The sequence below is a fragment of the Teleopsis dalmanni genome, chromosome 1 (assembly GCF_002237135.1).
Source record: "Teleopsis dalmanni isolate 2A chromosome 1, ASM223713v2, whole genome shotgun sequence".
Classification (NCBI taxonomy): Eukaryota; Metazoa; Arthropoda; class Insecta; order Diptera; family Diopsidae; genus Teleopsis; species Teleopsis dalmanni.
The window spans coordinates 47256494-47281743 of record NC_051846.1 but is presented as its reverse complement, the minus strand read 5'-3'; the positions used below and the strand labels follow the sequence as shown (position 1 = coordinate 47281743).

At 28.8% G+C, this 25250-nt stretch overlaps 3 protein-coding genes across 12 annotated transcripts in view; all 3 read right to left on the bottom strand.

Annotated features, from left to right (window-relative positions):
* Positions 1 to 1279: 1279 nt before the first annotated feature.
* Positions 1280 to 5729, bottom strand: LOC119673218 (RNA-binding protein 45-like). The gene is made up of 9 exons (XM_038084455.1): positions 5155 to 5729; positions 4883 to 5077; positions 4447 to 4817; positions 2861 to 2924; positions 2711 to 2808; positions 2545 to 2651; positions 2314 to 2484; positions 2178 to 2245; positions 1280 to 1918 (listed from the first exon to the last, which is right to left on the bottom strand). The coding sequence occupies exons 1-8, from the start codon at positions 5472 to 5474 to the stop codon at positions 2180 to 2182; spliced, it is 1392 nt and encodes a 463-aa protein (XP_037940383.1). The 5' UTR covers positions 5475 to 5729; the 3' UTR covers positions 1280 to 1918; positions 2178 to 2179.
* LOC119673219 (RNA-binding protein 45-like) lies at positions 5570 to 13305 on the bottom strand. Of its 3 annotated transcripts, XM_038084458.1 has the most exons (10): positions 13092 to 13305; positions 12263 to 12568; positions 11985 to 12179; positions 11542 to 11906; positions 10620 to 10683; positions 10472 to 10569; positions 10310 to 10416; positions 10080 to 10250; positions 9940 to 10007; positions 9350 to 9751 (listed from the first exon to the last, which is right to left on the bottom strand). In XM_038084458.1, exons 2-9 carry the CDS (start codon positions 12502 to 12504, stop codon positions 9942 to 9944), a joined length of 1308 nt encoding a protein of 435 aa, XP_037940386.1. In that variant the 5' UTR covers positions 12505 to 12568; positions 13092 to 13305; the 3' UTR covers positions 9350 to 9751; positions 9940 to 9941. The 3 variants fall into 3 exon arrangements, with proteins under 3 accessions (XP_037940385.1, XP_037940384.1, XP_037940386.1); XM_038084457.1 differs by lacking the exons at positions 9350 to 9751; positions 13092 to 13305 and adding an exon at positions 5570 to 5657 and having other exon boundaries at positions 12263 to 12638; XM_038084456.1 differs by lacking the exon at positions 13092 to 13305 and having other exon boundaries at positions 9349 to 9751; positions 12263 to 12638.
* A 3833-nt stretch (positions 13306 to 17138) lies between these two features.
* LOC119673220 (RNA-binding protein 45-like) overlaps positions 17139 to 25250 on the bottom strand; it is a 9545-nt gene continuing 1433 nt past the window's right edge. For 2 of the 8 annotated variants that reach the window (XM_038084460.1, XM_038084459.1), the window contains 6 exons: positions 24457 to 24520; positions 24309 to 24406; positions 24143 to 24249; positions 23905 to 24075; positions 23766 to 23833; positions 23493 to 23562 (listed from right to left, as the gene is read on the bottom strand). In XM_038084460.1, the coding sequence (XP_037940388.1) occupies positions 23768 to 23833; positions 23905 to 24075; positions 24143 to 24249; positions 24309 to 24406; positions 24457 to 24520 (506 nt within the window). In that variant the 3' untranslated portion in view covers positions 23493 to 23562; positions 23766 to 23767. Of the gene's footprint in view, positions 17207 to 17277; positions 17449 to 17515; positions 17611 to 17669; positions 17768 to 17816; positions 17881 to 18368; positions 18442 to 23492; positions 23563 to 23765; positions 23834 to 23904; positions 24076 to 24142; positions 24250 to 24308; positions 24407 to 24456; positions 24521 to 25031; positions 25245 to 25250 lie in introns of those variants that run through there. The other 6 variants (XR_005252025.1, XM_038084465.1, XM_038084461.1 and 3 more) reach the window with 6 other exon arrangements.

Below are 25250 nucleotides of genomic sequence, written 5' to 3'. Positions count from 1 at the left end.
AAAGACTAAGTGATATTAACACAATGTTGGCTTGTCGCAAAAATGGCTGTATATCAACTTTTCTCTGTAACTGACAGGAGCAGGGACTCGTGAACTTTTTTTGGACGAGATGCAAACTGTCGAAATTGCTTTGATAGCTGCCAGACTGTCAGTGATAACTTAGACTTCCTTTTCATGAAAGTCCATTTGCCTAGTAAGAGAGCACACTCTTATGCCTCATATTGTCAGAAAACGGGTAGTCCTATGATGTCAGATTTGCATTCTTGTCATGTAATGAAAACATATTTGACACACACCAGTCAATTTTAATTGTCATTGAAAATGATATAGTGAAAACAAGGCATTATTTCTGCCTGAAATATTGAAGTAGAGTTGCAAAGGTTAGATTTATAAACCTCTAGGTCCGTCAAATAGATCCCAGCTATGTCTGAGTCTTTGTCCACCTTTGACCCGCGAATGTAAATTATTATATTTCTTTGCGTTGTAATCACCCCTGCCCACCACTTGGCTCAAACGGAAATCAGGAGACACAAATTACTATCTCACTCAGATGCTGACCGGACATGGATACTTTTGTAAGTACCTGTACCGTATGGGAAAAATGGATTTGCCCGACTGCATTTATGGTGATGGGGACTGTGACGACGCAGAGCACACCTTCTTTTACTAGATGGCTCAATAGATGGCTCACAAATAGGGAAGAGATAATAGCGCAGATTGGACATATAAGTCCCGAAAACATAGTGGAGAAGATGAAAGCGAACTCAGAGAAGAAATTAGATATAGAAAGGAGAACTAGAAACTAGAATAAGAAATATAATAAATAGAGTGGACACCAAGAAAATGCGGTGAAAAGTGGTGGTCTGGACACAGATAGAAAATCAAGAGAGCATGGCTTCAAATGTCAACATAAAATAGACCCTCCTCGAAGTAATGCGAAAGCGGTTCCAAGGGGGAATAAGCCTCGCTGAAGAGGGGGGGTTTTAGTCCGTATACTACATATTAATGTTAGGGAGTCGGGCACACCATTCCGACGACGGTCGGTTTGACGGTGCATAAAGCATTCCACCTCCTCAAAACCAAAAAAAAAAAAAAATCACCCCTGCCCAGATCCATTTTATAAAACCCAGTTATTACCTATTAAAATGAAAACCAAAAGCATTGATAGCAAACCTTTTTTTTTGATATATGTAAATAAAATATGAAGATTGTTTAAATACAGATTTTATAATATAACATACCTCCAAAAATTAAGAGACTTTTTATTTTGTTTCATAGATATATGTATTTGTTAAACATCTTAAATATTGGAATTATTAAATATATGAATATTTTGAAATACATACTATAAAATATAAATACTTTTAATGGTAAAACAAACCAACCACATGAAAGGATCCAGAGATGAATTTGTAAATGGAGACAATAATTATAAAATAAAACATTTTAAGAGAATAAAAGTTATAGTATACATACAATAAAATTTTTGTAATTTGTACTAAAAGTCTTGAGTAAGTAATTTGTTCATTCAATCTGTAAAAGTTGAGTCTGCATACGTTTTTCTTTACTGTTGGGTTATAAATCGTTATTTTTATATATTGTAAATTCCATACTAATTTAGCTCAAATTGTTCTTTAGTTTGTTCCAGTTGTTGTTGTAGTTCTTGTTTTTAAAGTTGGTATGAATTGAATTCGTGGCTCCGTCGTCTCCGTTTACTTGGTTTGTGGTCGTGTCTATATATAACAGATTTTACTTTAAGGGTCCGTCAGATTTCTAAATATTTATCGGTATTTGAAGTTCAAGAATATGCATTCTTTTTGTTATTTTGTTTTTGGTGTAGTTCTGTTTCCTGTGGTCAGTAAGTTTCTCTATTAACGTATTAAATAATTTCTATACTGTTATTTAATGTGTGTATTGTCTGTGAAAATAGAAAAAAAGATTATTTGCATTAAGCCGTAATCATAGTCGAATGTGTTTATCTTAAGTACAAAAGTTGAAGTTGAAAAAGTTTAAGAAATTTCTGTCGCATGTTCTGAAGTCAATTTGAAATTAAAAATAAAACATCACACATTTAACTACACACATAACACATAATAATTTTTACCAAAGTGTCTCTTACTTACCTGAAACCTAATAACTTAAATTTAATTCAAATTTTAGTGCAAATATAAGCTTACATTTAGTTCCTACGTAAACGTTTTCTACTACTGTCATCACCATCAGTGCGTTCTTCAGCTTCCATAACCTAAAGATATTTATATAATATTTAGTTTTTCTGTGTATACAATATTATATTTTTATTCATTTTATTACTTTAAGTTTAGTTCCGCAGATTTCTGCACCGTTAAGAACTTGTATAGCTTTTTGTGCGCTTTCCCTTTCGGCATACTTAACATAACCACAGTTTTTATTAGGTAGCAAGTAGACATCAATCAATCCTTTCCAACAACTAAATACGTTTTTGAGTATTGATAGAGGAAGATTCTTAAAATAAAACGAAATATAAGATTCGTACATTAAATAATCGAAGATATATGTACTTACTCCAGCTAAAACGATAAATAAACGCTGTGCCACTGGATCATCTGGTGAGGCCATGGACTGTATAGGAGGCAACGATACATTGGCTATAGAGTCTTTTTTCACACGTCCTAAAATATTTAAAATGATAATGTCATTTCATATAAATTAAGTATATTTGCATTTTTACTGTCTAAAAACGATGTATCCATACGAGCACTATTCATTCCGGCTAGTTTGACGATAATGCGCTCCCCAATCGGATATTCTAATCCATGCAATTTGTCCCTAAATACATACTTTTAAAAATATTGCTTTAATCTTTAATTGTAGGTCTTACTTGGCATATATAGCTGCTTCTGGATTATCATATACAACCATAGCCTCGTTAGTTCTAGGTCCATCTAAAAAAAATTAAAAAAATTGTATATTTTATTTAAATAAAATTTAATTAAAGAAAATAAAATCAAAATTACAATATCTCTGAAACGGAAGTCTACTAGAAGTTACAATTTGGAACAACTGCAAAATTCTACATTCAACCAAAATATCTCTAAAGAAATTAACAGCAAACTTGCAAACATAGATCACCAAAACACAAACTACTTGGAGATTTGGAATTAGCTAACAAACATAAAGCTAAAGCAAAATAGATGACTGAAGAGATTTTACAACTAATGGATGAGAGACGATCCTATAACAACAAAGATTACAACAAATATAGAGATCTCCAAAGAACTATCAGATCTAAAATTAGACAAGCAAAGACCAACTGCTTGGAAAGAGAATATAGCGAAATACAAAGACTACAAAACTTACACGATGACTTCAATTTACACAAAAAGATCAAATTAGCATCAGGGGTGCACCAGAAAAAGAACCCAAGCTTGTTATTTGATAACAATAGCAAACTGGTAATTGATGGCCGTGAGAAGTCAAATATCTGGGAGTAATTTACTAATAAGTTATTTGAAGATAATACTAAGAGCACCACTATTAACGATCACCATCAAGAACTATATTCCGGTCCTTTAATAACCACAGATGAGATCGAAAAAGCCATCAAATCTTCTAAAAACAAAAAGCAGTTGGTTCAGATGAAATACCAACAGAAATCATCAAACTTTTGGACAACAAAAACCTAGCTCCTCTTATCCTCTTATCAGGCTTTAAAAAAAAACTCCCAGAGAGTCATATTTAAAATATAAGGATATGGATCGATTCTCACATCCTAAATAGTAATAGTGCCAAGTGGTGGCAGAATGACTTGTAACCCATTTCTTTTAAGGTTGCGCGATTATTTCTCACGCACACAATTCTTCTAGTTTACTTTAATCATTCAAATTTCACACCAAATATGACCCCATACCACATTTTGTAGATTGTAATTCGTATAAACCACAACAATAGTTGATAATGAACATAATTCGACAAAAACTCAATTCGAATTTAGTGAAAACATTTTACATTTTTCAAAATGTAAAGGGTTTAATCAAGTGATAATATAATTTCTCAATAAATTGTCTCTTATCGCTTAAATTATAAGTTAGACATCAAAAGCCTAAACCAATATAATCATTTTTAGTAGAAATATTATATTTTCATAATATCTCCTATTCTGCTAACTTAGAGAAGAAAATTTACTTCTAGAAACTAGACAAATATAATCACGTAATATATATCACATAAATAAATTTTAGATTTTATTTTAAAAATGTTACTGCTATAGTTTATATGAAAACTATTGCTTTAATACATATTTACCTGTCGTAACCCTCACCTGCTTAAGTGCATAATTTGTATCTTCTAAACTGATGTCTTTCAACACTAATAAATATCTTAACAAAAGAAATATAACTATCTTTATCTTAGGAGTAAATGAATCAAATATGAGTTAATTAAACACAAAATCGTCGTAATACTTACATTCTCTAGTAATTTGACAATAATCCAAACCAGGTATTACATCAAACAAACGCCATAATTGATCCTGATTAACAAGATTGCTGACAATAACCTCCAAACATGTTGGTTGAGATGCAGGAGAGCTCTGCATACGAAGAAACTGTGTCATTTCATTATTACTCGAACAATTAAAATTCCAATCGTTATTGTAATTGCCATTACTGCCACTATTGAAGTTGCTATTATTTCTATTATTACTGGTAAACCCTGAATTGTCATCATTTGATCTACCATGGTTATCACGTTGTGTGCGTGGTGAACCTTTTGGCTCTGCAAAAACTGCTTTGTATTTGGGTGAACAATTTTCAAAAGCTAGAGCAGCGTGATAAAACCTATGATAAGCAAATAGAAATATTATAAATTACTATCCACAGCAAATTAACAAAATAATTCTTACTTTGAGTATCGCACATAACCAAAACCTTTGGGGTTTCCAGTTGGTTTGTCTTTCACAATGGTAATTCGTTCAACATCACCATATTTACTGAATTCTTCACGCAATTCCTCCTCAGTTGCTTGCTTTGAGCATACAATAAACAAACGTACGTATTTCTCATGCTCATTATCAGATTTATTCGAACCTTGGTTGCGACTGCGGAAATTTATAAAAACAGTATTGAATTTTAAATATTGTTTTTAATTGTTTAAAATTGATTAACGTTTACTCACTTCGCTGCAACTAAAACTTTAAGTGTTCGATCAATATTTCCAATTGTTTTTCCATTCATTTCCTCTTGGGCTTTAGCTGCATCTGATGTTTTCGCAAATTTAATATAAGCAATGCCTTTATTTTCATGCGTATGTTTATTTTTAACAATCCAAATATCTTCAATTTCTCCAAATTGGGAAAATGCCTCACGGAAATCGTCCTCATTGTGCGATTTATTACATATTATGAATAGTCTTGACATTGGAGGATCATCGTCATTCGAGTAATCTTTACCAACACCACGGCCTCCATCACGAGATTGCGATCTGTAATCCGACATATTGCCTAAGTTCTGTGTAATCCAGTTATTGTACTTATAATTATGCTTTATAATTTACTAATCAGAATATTGAGCAATAACACATCTGTAGAAAAATTGCAGGAATAAAATGGCGAAAATTATGTACACCGGCAACAGAGATGAGTTTTTATCGATAAATTGGTGCATTCGCAAAAGTGAAGTCTATAAAAATATAAACATGAGTAGTGGTTACTTATATATGTAAATATATGTTGTATGTAAACCTAACAAGAAACTTGTTAAAAAAATATGTTAAACAGAAAATTTCAATATTTGACAGTTTTATCCGTTTTATTCTTAAATATCATATTATTCTATTCTTTTATAAATGGATTATTTATGAAGTGTTATATCGAAAGTCACGAGAAGATACCTATAAGCATTATTGTTTTTTCTAATTTGTCTAAAAAATGTATTTATAGAGAACTGGACAAATGACTCTATACTCTATCTATCTATCTATACTATATCTATCTATACAATATATTATATTGTAGCCCTCGCTAAAGAACGCAGACGTACGAAAACTTAACTGTATTTTTAGTTATGTTCCTTTTGTTTTTTATTTTTGTATTTCCATTTAGTTATTCCATTTAGTTATCAGTGTGCGGATGGGAGTAAGTTATGTCATCAGAATGAGTATAGGCTATAAGGCCAAATACATAACTCTTTGTTTCTATTGTTTTTTCGATGAACAGCCTTTACCGTGTCTGAGTATTGTTATTATACAATAGGTACACCGTGGGCATGGGTCAATAACCATGTAATTGGCTATAGAACGATAAAAGTGATAAAACTTCTGTTAGCAGATAACTGGAGGGTTGGACACTAATTTATACAAATTCAACTTATAATCAATAATTACAAACAAATATTCATCACATCACCAAATTATAAATCTGATAAGTGACAAGAATATCACCTTTATCACAAAATCAAATTAAAAAATCAAAATCATTACAAAATCAAACTTTAAATAAAAATATAATTCCTGTTACTGGAATTATAAACATGCTCTAATGAAACCATTTGTGATTATTTGAACTATTGTGAATATTATAAACAACACTACTGTGATTTGACATTAAAACAAAAAAAAAACAAAAAATTACTTTTGTTGTTATTGACGAATGTTTGTAAACAATGTAAACATAAACATTGATAAATTTTAGATTTATGGTAAAATTAAAATTTAAAAAAAATTTAAATAAAATTAGCTATGAATGTTTCATTCAGCCAAAAAAGACTTGCAAATAAATTTCTTAGCGTAATGAAAAATTAACCAGAGTTGGCGCTTCATTTAAACTTATTAAATGGAAAACGTAAACGTAGTATTAGAATTAATTGTAACCATACATTATCCAAGATACATATGTATGTATATTTATTTAAAATAATTTATTAGATAAAAGCAGAACTCATTTTTCATTAATGACAACTAATGGAATGGGCAATTTATAATGATAAGCGTATAAATAAGATAAGAAAAAAAAAAATAACTAGCAAAGATTATAAAATTTTGGCAAAACCAAAAGTAGAAGGTGATAATCGCGTTCTTTAAGAACAACCAGACAGTTATTGACAGCAAAAATTCAAACACCGAAAACAGCACTTAAGAGTACAAAAATATAAATTTACATATGTATGTAACCATCACTAAATATTATACCTACATTATGCTGCATAATGTCTGCTCCAGAAGCAGAATCTATAACTTCTCAAGCTTAAATGCTAACGATAAGTCGTATAATCTTTCGACCTTAAGATATATTCAACAGTTGGTTATAAAAGCATCACAGCGAAAAAAACGCAAAGCCGTCTCTTCAACTCATATTAATTTACTGCATTCAGTATTTAATCATATATAGAGTGATAAAATGCTTTGAATACACTGATTCCATCAAAAGATTGCTTTTAAATCTAACCATCCTTGCGTCTTTATAATCAGTTTTGGGTATAGTTCTATCTAATGTTGTTTTGTGGCGCGAACATAAACAAACACAGGAATGGGTTGTAGATAGAACTAAATCGTTCATTTGAAGCAATCAGGATTAATAATAAGAATAATTACAAAAATAATATAGATTTTTTTATTTTGTGATAAACAATCACTTTATTCAGATCAACAACAATAACCAGCCCACGCAGAGAAACTGCGCATTCATCATAATCATCACCGCAGAAGTTATGGACACAGGTAGGAAAAAGAAACCATTATACATTTTCTCTATGAATGCCCGGCTTTGGCGTCTAGAACAAATAGGTTTTTAGGAAGATACTTCTTTGACAGTTTATCAGAGTGTTCATCGGTGAAGACGAGACACCTAAATAAAATTATCTAAATTGTACGGGTTGCACTTAGTCATTAGGGGTTCTTGCGAGGAATGTGGTAACAAAACAGCGAAAAATCGCTAATTGAGATACATGGTCATTAGATAACTTATCTAATGACCTACCACTGCAATCAACTAGCTTTCAACCTGTCATGACTGACTACATTTCCTGGTAATATTTTTTATTGCCTTAAATAATTCAATCTTACAACTCTAGCCATTAGCTACTTGTAAAATAGCCTATATTAATTTTCACAAAATAGTATATATATTACTGTTAAGTTCACTCCGGTTGACCATCTACAGAAAGGTAAAGATCAAAGATAATTTAATGAATATGACAACAAAGTCAAATGTCACAGAACTTTGAGAAATGTGCACATTGCCATAAGAATGTGAACACATCGTTCAGAACATAATCGCTGAGTCCTATAGATAGCGGTTAATTGAAAGCAGTAAAAAAAAAAACGAACGCTAAGTTTTATATAAAAAAAAGAAAATAATGACTTAGTCCTGCAGACAGCAATTATTTGGATAGCAGTTAAAAAGTACGAAAGGTTAGTTAGATCGTATGATTGAGTTCAACAGACAGCGATCTATAGAAACACAGTAAGAAAATACGAACACCTATTTGTAGATAAAAAGAAAAAACTTATATCAAAAAACTTATATCGATCATCAGTACACTGTACGCCATAAAATTCCCCTTTTTTGATTTTTATTAAGGTGAGATTAATTTAAGGATGCTGAGCTCAAATCTGTAGCTCGTTTTTTTCCTAGACGTCTGCGTCTCTAGCAATAAGGAGTTAAAATTCAAAAATTATGTTTAAAAAAAATTTATAAGAGATATTAATTTTGTGCCTTAAGTAAACTTGCTACGAATAAGTAGATAAATATTTTTAAAATTGTTACTTAAATTCCCCAGCGTTCCTGAAAAAAAATGGATTTTGCTTAATCTTTTTTTTTTCTACTGCTTGTAAATGTTTGCTTCTACAGTTTGGCAAGGGATTCTAACAAATTTCAAGATATGTCCTAAAAAATTGTTTAAAATAAGAAAAATGAAAGCTTTTAATATACTGATCGCCATTCAATCTTCGACTCAAAATTTTTGTTAATAATAGAAAAATTAAGTTGACTCTGTCATTACTACTTCAAAGGGAAAAATATATATAAAACTTTTCAAAACCGATAGGCATTTGTTTATGTATTATTTTGATAAGTGACCTAACACAAAATGAAAAATATACTATGATTTCCATGACATTAAAATTCAATATTTCTTTAATCTTCTCAAATCAAGCTTATTATTATTTCGACATATACAGGAAAAGATCCGATTTAGCACATGCTGAAATGTTTTATAAATTTTTATACATAGACTGCAAACTATATCTCATAATGGTTTAATATATCTGCATGTTTATTTAATAATGTGGTGTTTCAAAACTTAAAAAGTCAAAACTTAAAAAAGTAAATAAAATAAATATCTGAGTATTATGAAGTACTTTTAAGGGGTAAAAAAACGAACCACATGCAAATCCCAAAATGAATCTTTAAATACAGACATAATTATTTATGAAATGAATTAAGTATTAAAAGTAAAAGTCTTAAGTAAGTAGTTTGTTCTTTCATTCAGTGTTTGTTGAGTTGTAAATCATTATTTCAGTAAATTCCATACTAAGTTAGCTCAAATCGTTCTCTACTTTGTTCCTTTCTTGTAGAAAAAAGTTGATTTCAATTGATATTTTCGATTCCGTCGTCTCCGTTTATTTCGTTTTGGTTTTAGTCTTGTCCATATGTAGCATATTTTACCTTAAGGGTTCGTCAGATTTTTACATTGATTTTATCAATATTTGAAGTGCGATTAAGTGTGCTCAGTAAGTCTCTTTACTATTAATTTCGTATTAAATTTGTAGGTATTGTCTGTGAAAATAGAAAAAAAACTGCAATTAAAGTTGAACGTGTTTAGCATATGCAAGTTTAAAAGGTTAAGAATATTTCAGTCGTAACTGTTCAAGTCCATTTAAATTTTGTTATTAGGTATGAAACACTACACTACAGTATCCACAAAACATTTCATAATTTTAATTTTATTTCAAATATTTACTTACATTCAATTGCTATGTAAACGCTTTCTACTGTTGCCGTCTCCAACGTTGCGCTCTTCAGCTTCCATAACCTGAAAGTATTTATTTAGAAAGTATTTAGTTTTTCTGTAAACATAATACTATATTTTAAAATATTTCCTTACTTTAAGTTTTGTTCCGCAAATTTCTGCACCGTGAAGGACTTGTATAGCTTTTTGTGCACTGTCCTTTTCAGCATACTTAACGTATCCACAGTTCTTATTACGCAACAAATAGACATCAATCAATCCTTTCCAACAACTAAATACATTTTTGAGTATTGATAGAGGTACGTTCTGTAAAATAAACATATTTAAAAACTCAAAATTCCAGAAACTTAAATGTATATGCTTACTCCTGCCAAAACGATAAATAAACGTTGCGCCACAGGTTCATCCGGTGAGGCCATGGGTTGCATAGGAGGCAATGATACATTGACTATAGAATCGTTATTTGCACTTCCTAAAAAATATTAAATTATATTTTTTATAAATTGAACTTTTACGGACATTTTTACGGTCTATTAACGACGAATCCATACGTGTGTTATTCATTCCAGCTAATTTGACAATAATTCGCTCGCCAATCGGAAATTCTAATCCATGCAATTTATTCCTGAATAAATATTTTTAAAAACTATAGAAATATTACAGTTTATCGCTTACTTGGCATAAGCAGCTGCTTCTGGATTATCGTAGGCAACCGTAACCTCGTTTGTTCTAGGGCCATCTAGCAGAAAAATATATTTTTGAATTTAGTGTGTTTTATAATACTATGATTAAATAAAAAATTTAGTTTTATTTTGTAATTTATACAATTTATACAATACAATTTATATTGTAAAGTTTACATATCACAAGTTAAGTATTCTTGGATCGTTTTTTTTTTTGTTGATTTTAATGATAAAAACATAATATATGAATAGTTTATTTAAATATAAAAGAAAGATTATCTGTTACACATATAAAATAATTACATTCAGTTTAAATTAAATATTAAAAGTAATTATTCCATTATAACAAAATTTAATTTAAAATTTAACTTTAACTTTGCATTAAAACTATTTGCATTAAGAATCGCATAAGTCATCGATTCCTAAATAAGGCCTTATACCCAACACACGATTAAACAAACTAGAGTAGCTGAGTGCAGTGGGTAACAACATCAAAACTGAAGTTGAGTAAATAAAAAAATAAATTACTTTAGTATCGCGCACGATTCGACTATAGTCGTTGTATTCCATATAATTGGACTACGCTGAGAGTCGTAAAATACTATAGCGAGAGACTGTAATTTAAACGTGCATTAGATATTAATTAAAAAAAAAATACTCATACTATCCATATCTCTCACACCTCTGATTTTACATTTGTCATTGAAACTATAGAAAATTAGTTAAGCGATGTGATTAGTTAAACAATCCATCAATTTAGCTCATGAACTGTAAAACTCGTTTAGTTTAACACAGCTACAGAATTGGTAAAGTCTAACAAGATCTCTTGACTACATAATAAAAATATTTTAAACTTTATATTATGCTTTAATGGCGTATAAGTTAATTATATGCAAAATCTTCATAACACTTACATTCCCTAGTAATTCGACAATAATCCAAACCAGGTATTATATCAAATAAACGCCATAATTGATCCTGATTAACAAGATTGCTGGCAATAACCTCCAAACATGTTGGTTGAGATGCAGGTAAGCTCTGCATACGAAGAAATTGTGACATTTCATTATTACTCGAACAATTAAATTTCCAATCATTGTTGTAATTACTGCCATTATTAAAATTATTATTATTTCTACTATTACTGGTAAACCCTGAATTGTCATCATTTGATCTACCATGGTTGTCCCGTTGTGTGCGTGGTGAACCTTTTGGTTCTGCAAAAACTGCTTTGTATTTGGGTGAACAATTTTCAAAAGCTAGAGCAGCGTGATAAAACCTATGATAAGCAAATAGAAATATTACAAATTATTATCCAATTAGCATATCCACAACAAATTAACAAAATAATTCTTACTTTGAGTATCGCACATAACCAAAACCTTTGGGGTTTCCAGTTGGTTTGTCTTTCACAATGGTAATTCGTTCAACATCACCATATTTACTGAATTCTTCACGCAATTCCTCCTCAGTTGCTTGCTTTGAGCATACAATAAACAAACGTACGTATTTCTCATGCTCATTATCAGATTTATTCGAACCTTGGTTGCGACTGCGGAAATTTATAAAAACAGTAGAAACAGTGAATTTTAAATATTGTTTTTAATTGTTTAAAATTGATTAACGTTTACTCACTTCGCTGCAACTAAAACTTTAAGTGTTCGATCAATATTTCCAATTGTTTTTCCATTCATTTCCTCTTGGGCTTTAGCTGCATCTGATGTTTTCGCAAATTTAATATAAGCAATGCCTTTATTTTCATGCGTATGTTTATTTTTAACAATCCAAATATCTTCAATTTCTCCAAATTGGGAAAATGCCTCACGGAAATCGTCCTCATTGTGCGATTTATTACATATTATGAATAGTCTTGACATTGGAGGATCATCGTCATTCGAATAATCTTTACCAACACCACGGCCTCCATCACGAGATTGCGATCTGTAATCCGACATATTGCCTTAAGTTGTATTTAATCCAAATATTATACGTATTAAATTATACTTTATAACATATAATGCCGCATATATGGCAATTATTTTTGTAGAAATGCTCAAGGGAAACAAATTGCGAAAAGTATGTACACCGGCAATAGAGATGAAGTTTTATCGATAAATTAGTGCAGTCGTACAAGTAAAATATTTACGTGGCACGAGTGAACTGCCGATCTAGTTGGTATTGTTTTCTTTTCAATATGCAATTTCGAATCTATTTATCGAAAGCAAGTTTCAAAAACACCATTTCGAAATTACCAAATAAATTCCTATTATAATCAAGGAACATGACATAAAAATGCTAATTTAATCATGGTGCCGGAATTCCTATTAATAATATATAAATTAATATAAATAAACCACAATATTATAAAAATTTAATTGCAATTTGCGATTTCTTGTACATGAAATCACCAATATGCATATAATTGTAAAAAGTTGCTTTTAATATATTATAATAAGGTACATACATTGTTTATATTTCTCCTGTAATCTCGCTTTATAATCGTGGTAACAACAATCCATTGCATAGAGTTTACTCTTAGACAATAATTACTATTTAATCACCCCTTCGACACATACTGCAGTATAATTGCAATTAACCACAATATTGTAATATACCGTGTCGGATTCAAACCACATTCTCATAAATCGTAACAAAACAAAACAAAATGTAGTGTAAATCTCATTAGTGACACCGCTTAATGTTTTTACAATTTACGCCTATAGGAACCTATTGTGAATACAACTACTGTGATTTGTTATAAAAATTGACAGTTGCGTTGTTAATGACCGGCGATTGCAAAGAAAGCAAAAATAAACAAAATATAATTTTGTATTTTTTGAAACTTCTAAAATGATTGTTGTACGTTATTTTATGTTGCTTTTCTTACTGTTGAAATTACCGACTCCCAATTATTTTAAGTTGTTCCTAGGTGTACATGCTGTCTGCCTTCAATGTCTTCTACATTTAACATCATATGCCTACATTTACATACGGGGACACTTTTATCCCGTTATCTCAAGAATGAACATACGAATACAATTTTTGTCTTTTGCTATTTGAACTTAAAAATTCAAAGAATAAATATATGTAAAAATTTTAATTGAAAAAATTTATTTATGTTGTTTCTATATCACATATCAAAATTTGTGTGTTGTACACAGATTTTATTGGATATACGTTTATATTATTGGATATACGTTATATTGGTTATGCATTTCTATTAAATGCGATTAACTTTATTAACACAATTTATTTTTTATTGTTCATAACTTGTCCTATTTAGGTTTACTCAACTTCAGATCTAAAAAATCAGACTCTTCTTCACAAACTGATTTTTACCTAGTTTGTTGCGTTGCCTAACATTTGACCATGTCCTCACCTAATTACCTCATTTAGGTTTGCAATTACTTCATAATTGCAGTGTGTGTATTTCTAAAAATTTTCCATAATTAAGTTGCTCTAGATTTTTTTGGTTTTTTTAGTATTCATTGTTTTTCAAAGTCATTTGCGTTTCTACAGCTTGCTTAGTAAGTTTAATTTATTAAGTAAACTTATTTGCAAATAATAATAACACATTCACGTCATCTCATTTAGGCAGTTTTGCTCATTATATCAATAAATTGGCTCATTTGAGGCGAAAATTTGTAATTTTTAACAATCGATTTATAAGCAAAAAACATTTGATTTCTTTAATTTGGGGTAGTATGAACACTTCGAAATTAATTAAATTTCATTTTTACGAAATTAAGGAAATTTGGCTGTCTGAACATAGTATAAGGAAAAAAATTCTAGATTTTCCAGCCACAATATAATACCATATTGTTAATTAATTAAATAAATTATCAATTGTTAATTAAATAATTATTGTTAAGTTTATTGTTAATAACGCTGAAATTGAAACAAAAAATTTAAGATTTCATTGTAATTAAATTTATTAAATATGACGATTATTGTAATTACAAGACTTCAATGACTTGTATAATTCTCTCTGCAATATTTTTTAATAATATTCTTATAATTAAGAGTATAATGTAATATAAGAATATAATATAATATGATATAAGAATATAATATAATATAATATAATATAATATAATATAATATAATATAATATAATATAATATAATATAATATAATAATATAATTATAATATACATAATATATTAATAACTAATAAATAATATAAATAATATATATAATATAATATAATATAATATACTATAATATAAATAAATAAATATATATATAATATAATATAATATAATTAATATAATATATTATAAATATAATATAATATAAATATAATATAATATAATATATAATATAAGAATATAATAAAATATAATATAATATAAGAATATATAATAAGGGTACTCGTCTAAACTGATAAATACCTAATAAATCTTATAAACGTATAAATTCATCTACTTCATCAGTTGTGTTAAATCTTGTAGGAAAAATAATTTACACAAATTTGATAAATTTACACAAAAATTTTGCCAAACAAATTTATCTGTTGTCAATACAGAGTCGCATACCAACACAAGCAAGTTATTTATTTATTTTTTCGCTTAATTTCGGCATTTTATTTTATAATTTTAAAGTTTACACAAATATTTAATATTGCAAAGATATTGGCTAAACATTTGGTTGAAAAAGTTGCGCTGCTAAGCATTACATTTTGTTCTGTCATAATTATTTCTGATATAAATAGTGCTATCATACAGCAGATTGATAAATTTACACAAATATTTCACTAATTTTTGACACATAAAATCCCTTTCCCATGCCTTAAGTAACTTGAGCTAATGTAAACGACAAAAGCTCAAAGTTACTCAGTAACTTACTAAGTAAGCAGTGGAAAAGCAGTATAAGTACGTTTATTTAACCGTGTACGTAAACGCATAAACTTATACATTTGATAAATTTATATGCTTAGTTAGATGAGTAGCCTTAATATTCTTCTTATAATTAGAATAATTGTGATAGTAACTATTCTTCACCAATAATAATTCATTTTGGTACCTTTAGGACGGATGCTTAGTTCGAATTTTGAACCATTTCCATAGCATCATCAAAATCCAAGGTTTCTACTAGTGGTGCCAAACTTCGTTACTTTTGCGTATTGTAACTACCCGTTACTTTTCGAGTATGTATTCGTTACTCAGTATTCGTTACTGCGCTTTCGTTACTGCGCTTTCGTTACTGCGTTTTCGTTACTGCGCTTTCGTTACTGCGCTTTCGTTACTGTGCAGTCGTTACTGAAGTTTAAATGCTTTTTTTCGGCAATAAAAGAAATTTTTAAAAGCATATATATTTATTATAATAAATTGTAGATTTAATACATTAGAATTATTTTATTGAATTGTTTGATCCGCATATTTTGCATTTAGCTTTTCACGTCCTACTGGTTCAAATGAATCCAAATTTCACTTTTTTATATTATTTTTTTAAACATATTTAATGAATTTGATAGCGAAGAAAAATTTTGTTCAAAATAAAGTAGTTATTATTATATCGCAAAAACAATTGCTTAAAAGTAATCGTTACTAAGTACTTGAAAGAGTAGTTATAATAAATATTACTCATTGGTAAAATGAGTAAAAGTAACGAATACAGGTATTTCTTGAGTAACGAATACAAAGTAACGGATAGTTACATTTTTGGCACTACTAGTTTCTACATTATTCTTCATTTTCCCTGTCAATGTAGCCGTTATAGGGTTCCAGTGCATAGAGAAAACAATAACTTGACACGTAATACCGCTGCAATAACTAATTTATTAATATTTAGTGGTAAATACTGACGAAATAATTACTACTGAAATAATTAACACATAATAATATGCAAAAAATCAAACAAAACTAAAACCATAATTTTTGAATAAATTATATATGTACAGAATAAAATAACCGAATAATGTGATTATGAGGCTTAAAACTTTTTAATAAGGATATAAATTAAATAATTGTATATTTTAATTACTTTTATTGACAAAAGAAAAGAACCACAAACAAATTAAGTGGAATTTAAAAAATAATTTTGTAAAATGCAGCAAGTTCTAAGTAATTTGTTTTCATATATTGTATTATAAATCATTATTTAGTAAATTCTGGTTTCTGTAAAAAAAGTTCATTTAAATTGATATTTGTGGTAACGTTGTCCGTCTTCACTTACTGTAGTTGCGGTCTCTTGTCTTAGTATAACATATTATAAATATAACACATTTGAGTTTTAGGGTCCGTAATTTAATGTTTGTCGATTAGTTAGTTTAGTAAGTTTGTTGTTAATTATTTTTGTTATTTTGTCTGTGAAAAAAAACAATTATTTACATTAACCCACAATTAAAATCAAAAATGCTAAGCATATGAAAGTATAAAAGATATATATAAAAACATATCAAAAATATGAAATATTAAAAATAAAATAAAACATTTAAAGATGAAAGATGTGACTTAAATTATATTTTTAACAAAATATAAATATAATATTATATATTTTATAAACTTACATTCAGTTGCTACGTAAACGTTTTCTATGGGCCTCATCACCATAGTTGCGTTCTTCAGCTTCTAAAACCTAAAAGTATTTTTTAGTAATCACATTTTCTCTCTCTCTGTGTATAAATTATTCATTAAATATTTCATTACTTTAAGTTTAACTCCGCAAATTTCTGCACCGTGAAGGACCTGTATGGCTTGTTGAGCGCTGTCCTTGTCAGCGTACTTAACGTATCCACAGTTCTTATTAGGCAGCATATAGATATTAATCAATCCTTTCCAGCAGCTGAATACATTTTTTAGTATGGATACAGGCACACTCTTTAAAATACAATAAACATATTAAAAAAAACTTGCGACTTTCAATAACCAAAAACTTAATACTCACTCCAGCCAAAACAATAAACAAACGTTGTGCCATAGGTTCATTTGGTGAAGCCATAGACTGCATAGGAGGCAACATGGATTCGTTATTAACGCTCTCTAAAAGATATCAAAATTTAGTTTTCAAAAATTTACTGTTTCAGTTTTTGCTTTTTTACTATCTATGAATGATGTTTCCATTGATGCGTATTGCATTCCGGCTAGTTTAATAATAATTCGCTCTCCTAGAGGATATTCCAATCCATGCAATTTTTCCCTAAGTAATATTTATAAAAACTGAAAAAATCTCAAAATATATCACTTACTTGGCATAAGCAGCTGCTTCTGCATTTTCATACACAACCTTAGCTTCAAAAGTTTTGGGCCCAACTGATAGTAGAAAAATAAATTTTTAAATTCAGTAAAATTAACTAATTATAATTATAAATTATAGTATTAAATTTATTAACGATAAATTAATAAAGTGATATGTACTTCTTTTTGCTATTTCCCAGATCAAATGTATGTGTAAATTATTGATTAAATAAGAATAATTAAAAAAAAATCGGTTAATAATAACTCAAATAATATTGAGTTTTGTTTGCTATATTTAAATTCCCACATATTTATTATAAAAGTTTACTTTCAGAGCTTACACTTATATGTAACCTATGTAATTAATTATTTGGTACAAATATAATAGCTTAAAAGTATATATATTTTTTAAACTTATATCTGAATAACCAAATATTGTTGGTTAAGTGGGATTAACTAGTCTCACTTAAATAATTCGCGTTGAATTATAAACATATTTTATGTTATTTCATCATAAAGAAATTGCATCAATTATTTTTACAAATAAATTCTATTAAACTTACCAACTTTAATAAATTGACAAAATACCACACCAGGGATAATATCAAATAGACGCCATAATTGATCTTGATTAACCAGATTACTGACAGTAATTTCCAAACATGTTGGTTGATATGCAGATGATCTCTGTTATAAAAAAACCTCACAGTTAATAGAGAGTAACAGTGCTCAAATGCACTGAATCAATTAGCCTCAACATAATAATAATGACAATTATTAAAATAGATAAGCACTGCTATTCTATTTTTTATGCTTATATCTTTGGTTATATCATATATATTTTCACGATATATAATTTTTGTCAATATTACAAAAGATACAAGATATTACACAATCATGAGAGATATTTATATAATGTGCAATGCATACCTCTTGTAAATACCGGCTCTGATTACTTTGCTTAAGATCATAAAAATCATATGGGGTTGGAAGTCTATTTTCGATATTCATCGACATACACGGTGTCGGATATGTCTACTTAAAAAAACATTCAGCCAATAAGTCCAATTCTTAGTCTATTAAATATTCTTTAATTCGATACATTATACTTTCTTGAACTTAAATGGATTCGGAAATTATGGTCCAAAGCTTTTTTTAGGAAATGTTCACTTACTTTTGCAGAAAAACTGATTTATTACTCACTGTGTTTTAACGTTATTAGCACTTGATTCGAAATGTCAACTTATTTTACAATTTAATATCGTAAATTACCCTGGTATTCTATCGGATCTGATAGCGTTACCCTATATACTGAACTATTAAAAATGGGATGAAAAAATTCAGTAATTGTAGTAGTTGTACTTGAAATAAAATCTCCTACATTTTAAATCTGTGTAGCATTTTCGCATTACGACAGGGATGTTATGCTCTGTCATTTGCTCTCATTTACTCGAAAATTTTGTGTATACGCAGTTTTCTTCAGAGTTACTACTAGTAGCTCGTGGAACAGACCTATTAATTTAAACTGAAAACTAAAATATATAATTCAATAATCGATAAAAACTAATTATTCTATTTTGTAAATAGAATTACAATTCTGAAATATTTTCAAGTTTCAACGTATGTAACCTCATGGTGACCTCATTTGGTCCATAAGGTTTCTTTGCGTTAACTCAGGCACCCATACATCCAACCTTATTCAAATCATTCCAAACAGTTTTTTGTGCTATTGTGATCTTTAGCTTTTAGGTAATCGAAACAGAGTTTACATGACGATCACACTCGACAATTTCGATGATTTTATTGACATTTTCGGCAATTGGTTAATCCAGTGCGTGGTGCATCTTTGGCATCGAAATTACCGCAACAGAATCGACCTAACCAAAATTGCGCATGATTGACTGATATAGTATCAGGACCATAAGCACTATTCACGTTTTAAGCCGCAATACTATTCACAAACATCGATAAATCTTTGCATATAAAATGGATAAAAACATAAAGAAATACGAATACAATTTTCTTAAAAAATATGGTTTTGTTAAAACCAGAGGCGAGGCGTCGAATGGTTCAGAGTGTTCACTGAACACCTTAACAAAGCTTCCTTTTTAGATATTTTTTTATTAGGTAAATAATCTCGCTATTTTGCTACTTAAAATTTTTTATAATAGCTTTTCCAAACAGATTAACATACAAACAAAATCACACATACATTACTTATAATTAATAAAAGAGAAAACACATTCCTCTTAAAATATACTAAGGTTCAGAATAAAAACTGCACCGCGTTGCTTACAAAGCATGCAAATTAAATAACATTCACATTGGGACTATGTTCAATATTGAATACACAACACAAAACATATAAACAAATATAAAAATAAAAGAGAAAACAAGCCCCGCAAATATGTACCTAAAATAATCATAACTCTTAAATTAATGCGTGCGAGCGGTTCAATAAAAATGTGAACCTCCAATGTTATGCAAAGTAAATACAAAAGAGAAAAAAATGACAGCGAAAATCGCTTTACATTTGACTAGAGGTTCAGTCGACGAAATTGAACCCCAAGTTCATACAAAGCGTGCAAATACAATCAAAATCACGATTGCCGTTTTATATGGGCAAATGGTTCAGTAAAAAAATTGAACCGTGCATAGTAATGCATGAGAGTTTCTTACTCTTATGTAGAGGTTGGAAATAAACCAAAAACAAAGTCATTATTGCAATTTTATATTAGCAAATGATAAAAGTAAAGAAAAAAAATTAAAGAAATTTGAAGTGAAAAATAATAATTAGAAATGGATAAATGTGTGATTAAAGATTTGATTCAAATATCTTTTTTTAAATGATCTTCTGAAAAAAGGTTTTAATTCATAAAATGAATAGACCAACTCCAAATATGAAGAATTTGGTACCTGATGTAAAAATTTCGAAATATGTGGTAAGTCGCCGTTTTCCTACAGCTGCAAACATTTAAATAAATTGTTTTGTTGGTCTTGTATGTTATTTGCTTGTAGAAAGGACAAAACTCAGGAGTAGGGGGAATACGTTATAGTTCGAATCCTGTTTTGATCAAATAGTGAACACCTTGTCAAAAAGCTGACGCCTCGCTACTGGTTAAAACTATTATTCATTCAAATTATTAAATATGTATGATAGTTATTCATATTATTGCCTTATAAATAAGAAATAATTTTATCACATAAAAATAATGTGCACTCAAACGTTGTTCAAGATTACTATTTGAAGATTATGACTATATATCCTTAGCTATATAAAGGATTGCCATGGAATGTTTATTTATTTTTTCTTCTATCATCGAGGCGAAATCAATTAACAAAGTTCAGTAGAAAGGATATTAAAATCTACGCTAAACTGATGACATGGCATTGTAGACTCCCATTACCACCCAAAGAAGATAGATGTAAGTATGTAAATCTGCATGTCTATAGACTTCGTAAAAGAAATTTACTACATTCTACTAATATAATTCTAAATATTTAAATTCCAAAAAAGTAGTATTAAAATTGCTATATTAATAAACTAATCAAAAATAGCAAATATATTTCAAAAGGTGGTGTGTTTTTAAACAATTTTTATAAGAAAAATATAATAACTTATGACAAATTAAATTCTTTATGGTATTGTAGATAATTCCTGCGAGATTACTATAGAAAAAACCGACCATACTTAATTCAATAATAAAGGAATCCATAAACGAGTATTAAATAGTCTTTTGATGATAGCAAAGATTAGAAAAAACAGAAAATATAAATAAAAGATAAAAAATGATAAATGATAAATAGATGTGGGCCCATTTAATAGACAATCTTAATAGTCTAGACAAAATTTCTATTCAGAACATATAACAAAATTCTAAGTTTTTTTCATTATGATCATCACATAATTAAATATATTAAATATCCGGTTGGGTACATTTCAAAAATTGTTTTTTGATTAATTATAAATTATATGTGCTTTTTTACTACGAGGTTTTTATTGTAGATAATTATTATTATTTTGTAGATAACATAATTTCAGCAATGATAATTTAATGTTAAATAAAAATTTAATTAATTTTGTGCTGTCATATCATGAGGATGAGGAAGGGCCCTTCCTCATCCGTCGATCTCTTTCTTCATATCATAGATATACCGATACCTTTTGTAATGGATTTAATAACAGTGAAGTCAAGTATAAACTGCATCCACACAGATGCAGTATCCTCATCAAGACAATGATAAGCCCCGCCTAACATTTTCGAAAAAAGCGACGACTTTCTAGTACAGCAACACTGTCCTAACTCAGTTGAAACGAAGATATAGCCATGTGCTAAACAGTTATTTGACACGCATAAGCACTTCAATTTCTAACGTGTGCGCAAACTGCAGCTATACCTTCCATGACATCACCAATTTATTCTCTTGTCCCACCCCACATTCAAATCTCAGTTTAATCGACCTTTGGACGTACCCCTTGAAGTTACTAGGTTTTTTCGTCTTAATCCTGGTTGACACATTCTAACTAATGTAGAATATGGATGGGCCTACTATGATCATATGTCATCATAATAGTAAACGTAGACAAAATTTGCGGGAAAAGAGCGAAAACCTAAGCCCATACATACGCAGTTACCTATGCAAAAATTCAACCAATTTAAAATTAAACAACAAACTAGTTTCCATTTAAAAAAATCAAGATCCAATAAAGATATCTATATGAAACAAATATAATACAAGTACAGCATTAAGGTCATTTGATCTAGCACTACTTTCTCGGTTTTACACATAAAATTGAGAATGCAAAACAAAACTAATGTGTTATGGTAAGTTAAAAAGTAGTTTGCTATGAATTTGCTATAAACAAGTAAAAATTAACTATTATAATTATATAAAAGATAACAAAAAAAACACACAAATAGGAAAAAATGAAATAGTCAATCGAAAATAAGATGATGATATGACTATTGATTAGATTGCTCTGATAACACAACCTGTGTGTGTACTAGAACTACAAGTTCTTAGTGATCTGGATGCAAGTCCCATTAGAGCTGGTCTAAGAACACGTTTTAAAAAATGCTTAGTGGTTGTGTCTTATGAATAGATCTTCAAATACTTCTATATAGAGGCAAACAACCAGTAGGTCTAGTGATGGCTTACGACCAACCAGAGTAACCTAATCTAACCATTAACTGAAATGAGTGATTTTAATTTAATAATAACTTAGTTACATATATATACAATCCCAAAAAGACATGAATGTCTATTTGTAAAAACTAGGATGAAATTCTATGTTTTGAAATACTTTTAATTCAAAGATACTAGACACACGTAAATTCCAGAATAAGTTTATAAATATATGAATAAAATAAATAATTGTGAAAACAAATGTTGACGTCTTTTAAAAAAAGGAAATATAGAAAAACATTTCTGTAATTGCATTAAGTCTTAAGTAATTTGCTTTTCATATTGAGCCGTAAATCGGTTTTTTAGTAAATTCGATATTGAGTAAGTTTAAATCGTTCTTCAGTTCGTTCAGGTTCTTGTAAAAAAAACTTCATTTATACTGATGTTTGTGGTTACGTTGTCTTCGTCTTTGGCTACTATAGTTGTGGTCTTGTCTAAGTTTAACATATTTCTATTCTTATTCTCATATTTCTAATTCGCAATTCAATTTTTTTTTTTCGTTTTGCTATAATAATGTGTCCAGTGTTAGTAAGTTTATTGATTATTTTTTAGTTAATTTGTTGGTATTGTCTGTGAAAGTAAAAAAATAATTATTTACATTAACCCACAATTAAAATCAAATATGTTAGCATAAAAGATATATATGAAAACATATCAAAAATATAAAATATTACATATAAAATAAAACATATACATATATAACTACATTATCTATAAACTTTTTGAAAAATCCGACATAAATTTTTTTTCAACAAAATATATTACAAACTCACATTCAGTTGCTACGTAAACGTTTTCTATGGGCCTCATCACCATAATTGCGTTCTTCAGCTTCTAAAACCTAAAAGTATTTTTTAGTAATTACATTTTCTCTCTCTTTGTGTATAAAATATTCATTAAATATTTCATTACTTTAAGTTTAACTCCGCAAATTTCTGCACCGTGAAGGACCTGTATGGCTTGTTGAGCGCTGTCTTTGTCAGCGTACTTAACGTATCCACAGTTCTTATTAGGCAGCATATAGATATTAATCAATCCTTTCCAGCAACTGAATACATTTTTTAGTATGGATAAGGGCACACTCTTTAAAATACAATAGACATATTAAAAAAAACTTGCGACTTTCAATAACCAAAAACTTAATACTCACTCCAGCCAAAACAATAAACAAACGTTGTGCCATAGGTTCATTTGGTGAAGCCATAGACTGCATAGGAGGCAACAAGACATTAACTATGGATTCGTTATTAACGCTCTCTAAAAGATATCAAAATTTAGTTTTCAAAAATTTACTGTTTCAGTTTTTGCTTTTTTACTATCTATGAATGATGTTTCCATTGATGCGTATTGCAATCCGGCTAATTTAATAATAATTCGCTCTCCAAGAGGATATTCCAATCCATGCAATTTTTCCCTAAGTAAATATTTATAAAAACTGAAGAAATCTCAGAATATATCACTTACTTGGCATAAGCAGCTGCTTCTGCATTTTCATACACAACCTTAGCTTCAAAAGATTTGGGTCTAACTGATAGTAGAAAAATAAATTTTTAAATTCAGTAAAATCAACTAATTATAATTATAAATTATAGTATTAAATTTATTAACGATAAATTAATAAAGTGAAATGTACTTCTTTTCTATTTTCACATCAGATATATATATATAATAAATTCTTTAAATTAGTATATAAATTAAAAAAGAATTATTCAAAAATAACTTAAATAAAATTAAGTTATGTTTACTGAACCGACCATATAAGACCCATAGATTAAGATTTCATTAAAAAAAGTTTTCCTTTAGTGTTTGTATTTATATGGTATAAGCAATATATTCAAATTCAAGCATTTGTATTATTTTATTGGGCACAAATAGAAAACCTTTATAACAAAATTTGTTCAATATTTTTTTTAAATGTATAACTGAATCACCAATTTGTTCGAGTTTAAATAAGCCAAACTGATTAAGAATAAATATATTTGCTGTTATTTCATTATTAATAATAAACAATAATTAAAAATTTATATTCGTAAACTTACTCTCTTTAGTAAATTGACAAGATTCCAAACCAGGGATAATATCAAATAGACGCCATAATTGATCTTGATTAACCAGATTACTGACAGTAACTTCCAAACATGTTGGTTGATATGCAGAAGATCTCTGCATGTTACTATTAAAATCTTTAAGCCCAGAAATATCGTCGTTAGCTCTACCGTAATGATCACGTTGTGTTCGTGTAGAACCTCTCGGTTCTG

What these genes read in the sequence shown, in the direction of transcription:
- LOC119673219 (XM_038084457.1), bottom strand. Translation starts at nt 12,582, where the DNA reads ATGTCGGATTACAGATCGCAATCTCGTGATGGAGGCCGTGGTGTTGGT. An exon ending in GAAGCAGCTGCTTATGCCAA is followed by an intron (nt 10,570 to 10,619) that starts GTAAGCGATAAA and finishes ATATTTATTCAG; the next exon opens with GAATAAATTGCATGGATTAG. An exon ending in TTTGCGGAACAAAACTTAAA is followed by an intron (nt 10,008 to 10,079) that starts GTAAGGAAATAT and finishes AAATACTTTCAG; the next exon opens with GTTATGGAAGCTGAAGAGCG.
- LOC119673218 (XM_038084455.1), bottom strand. Translation starts at nt 5,474, where the DNA reads ATGTCGGATTACAGATCGCAATCTCGTGATGGAGGCCGTGGTGTTGGT. An exon ending in AAAGTTTTAGTTGCAGCGAA is followed by an intron (nt 5,078 to 5,154) that starts GTGAGTAAACGT and finishes AAATTTCCGCAG; the next exon opens with TCGCAACCAAGGTTCGAATA. An exon ending in GGATACATCGTTTTTAGACA is followed by an intron (nt 2,652 to 2,710) that starts GTAAAAATGCAA and finishes TAAATATTTTAG; the next exon opens with GACGTGTGAAAAAAGACTCT.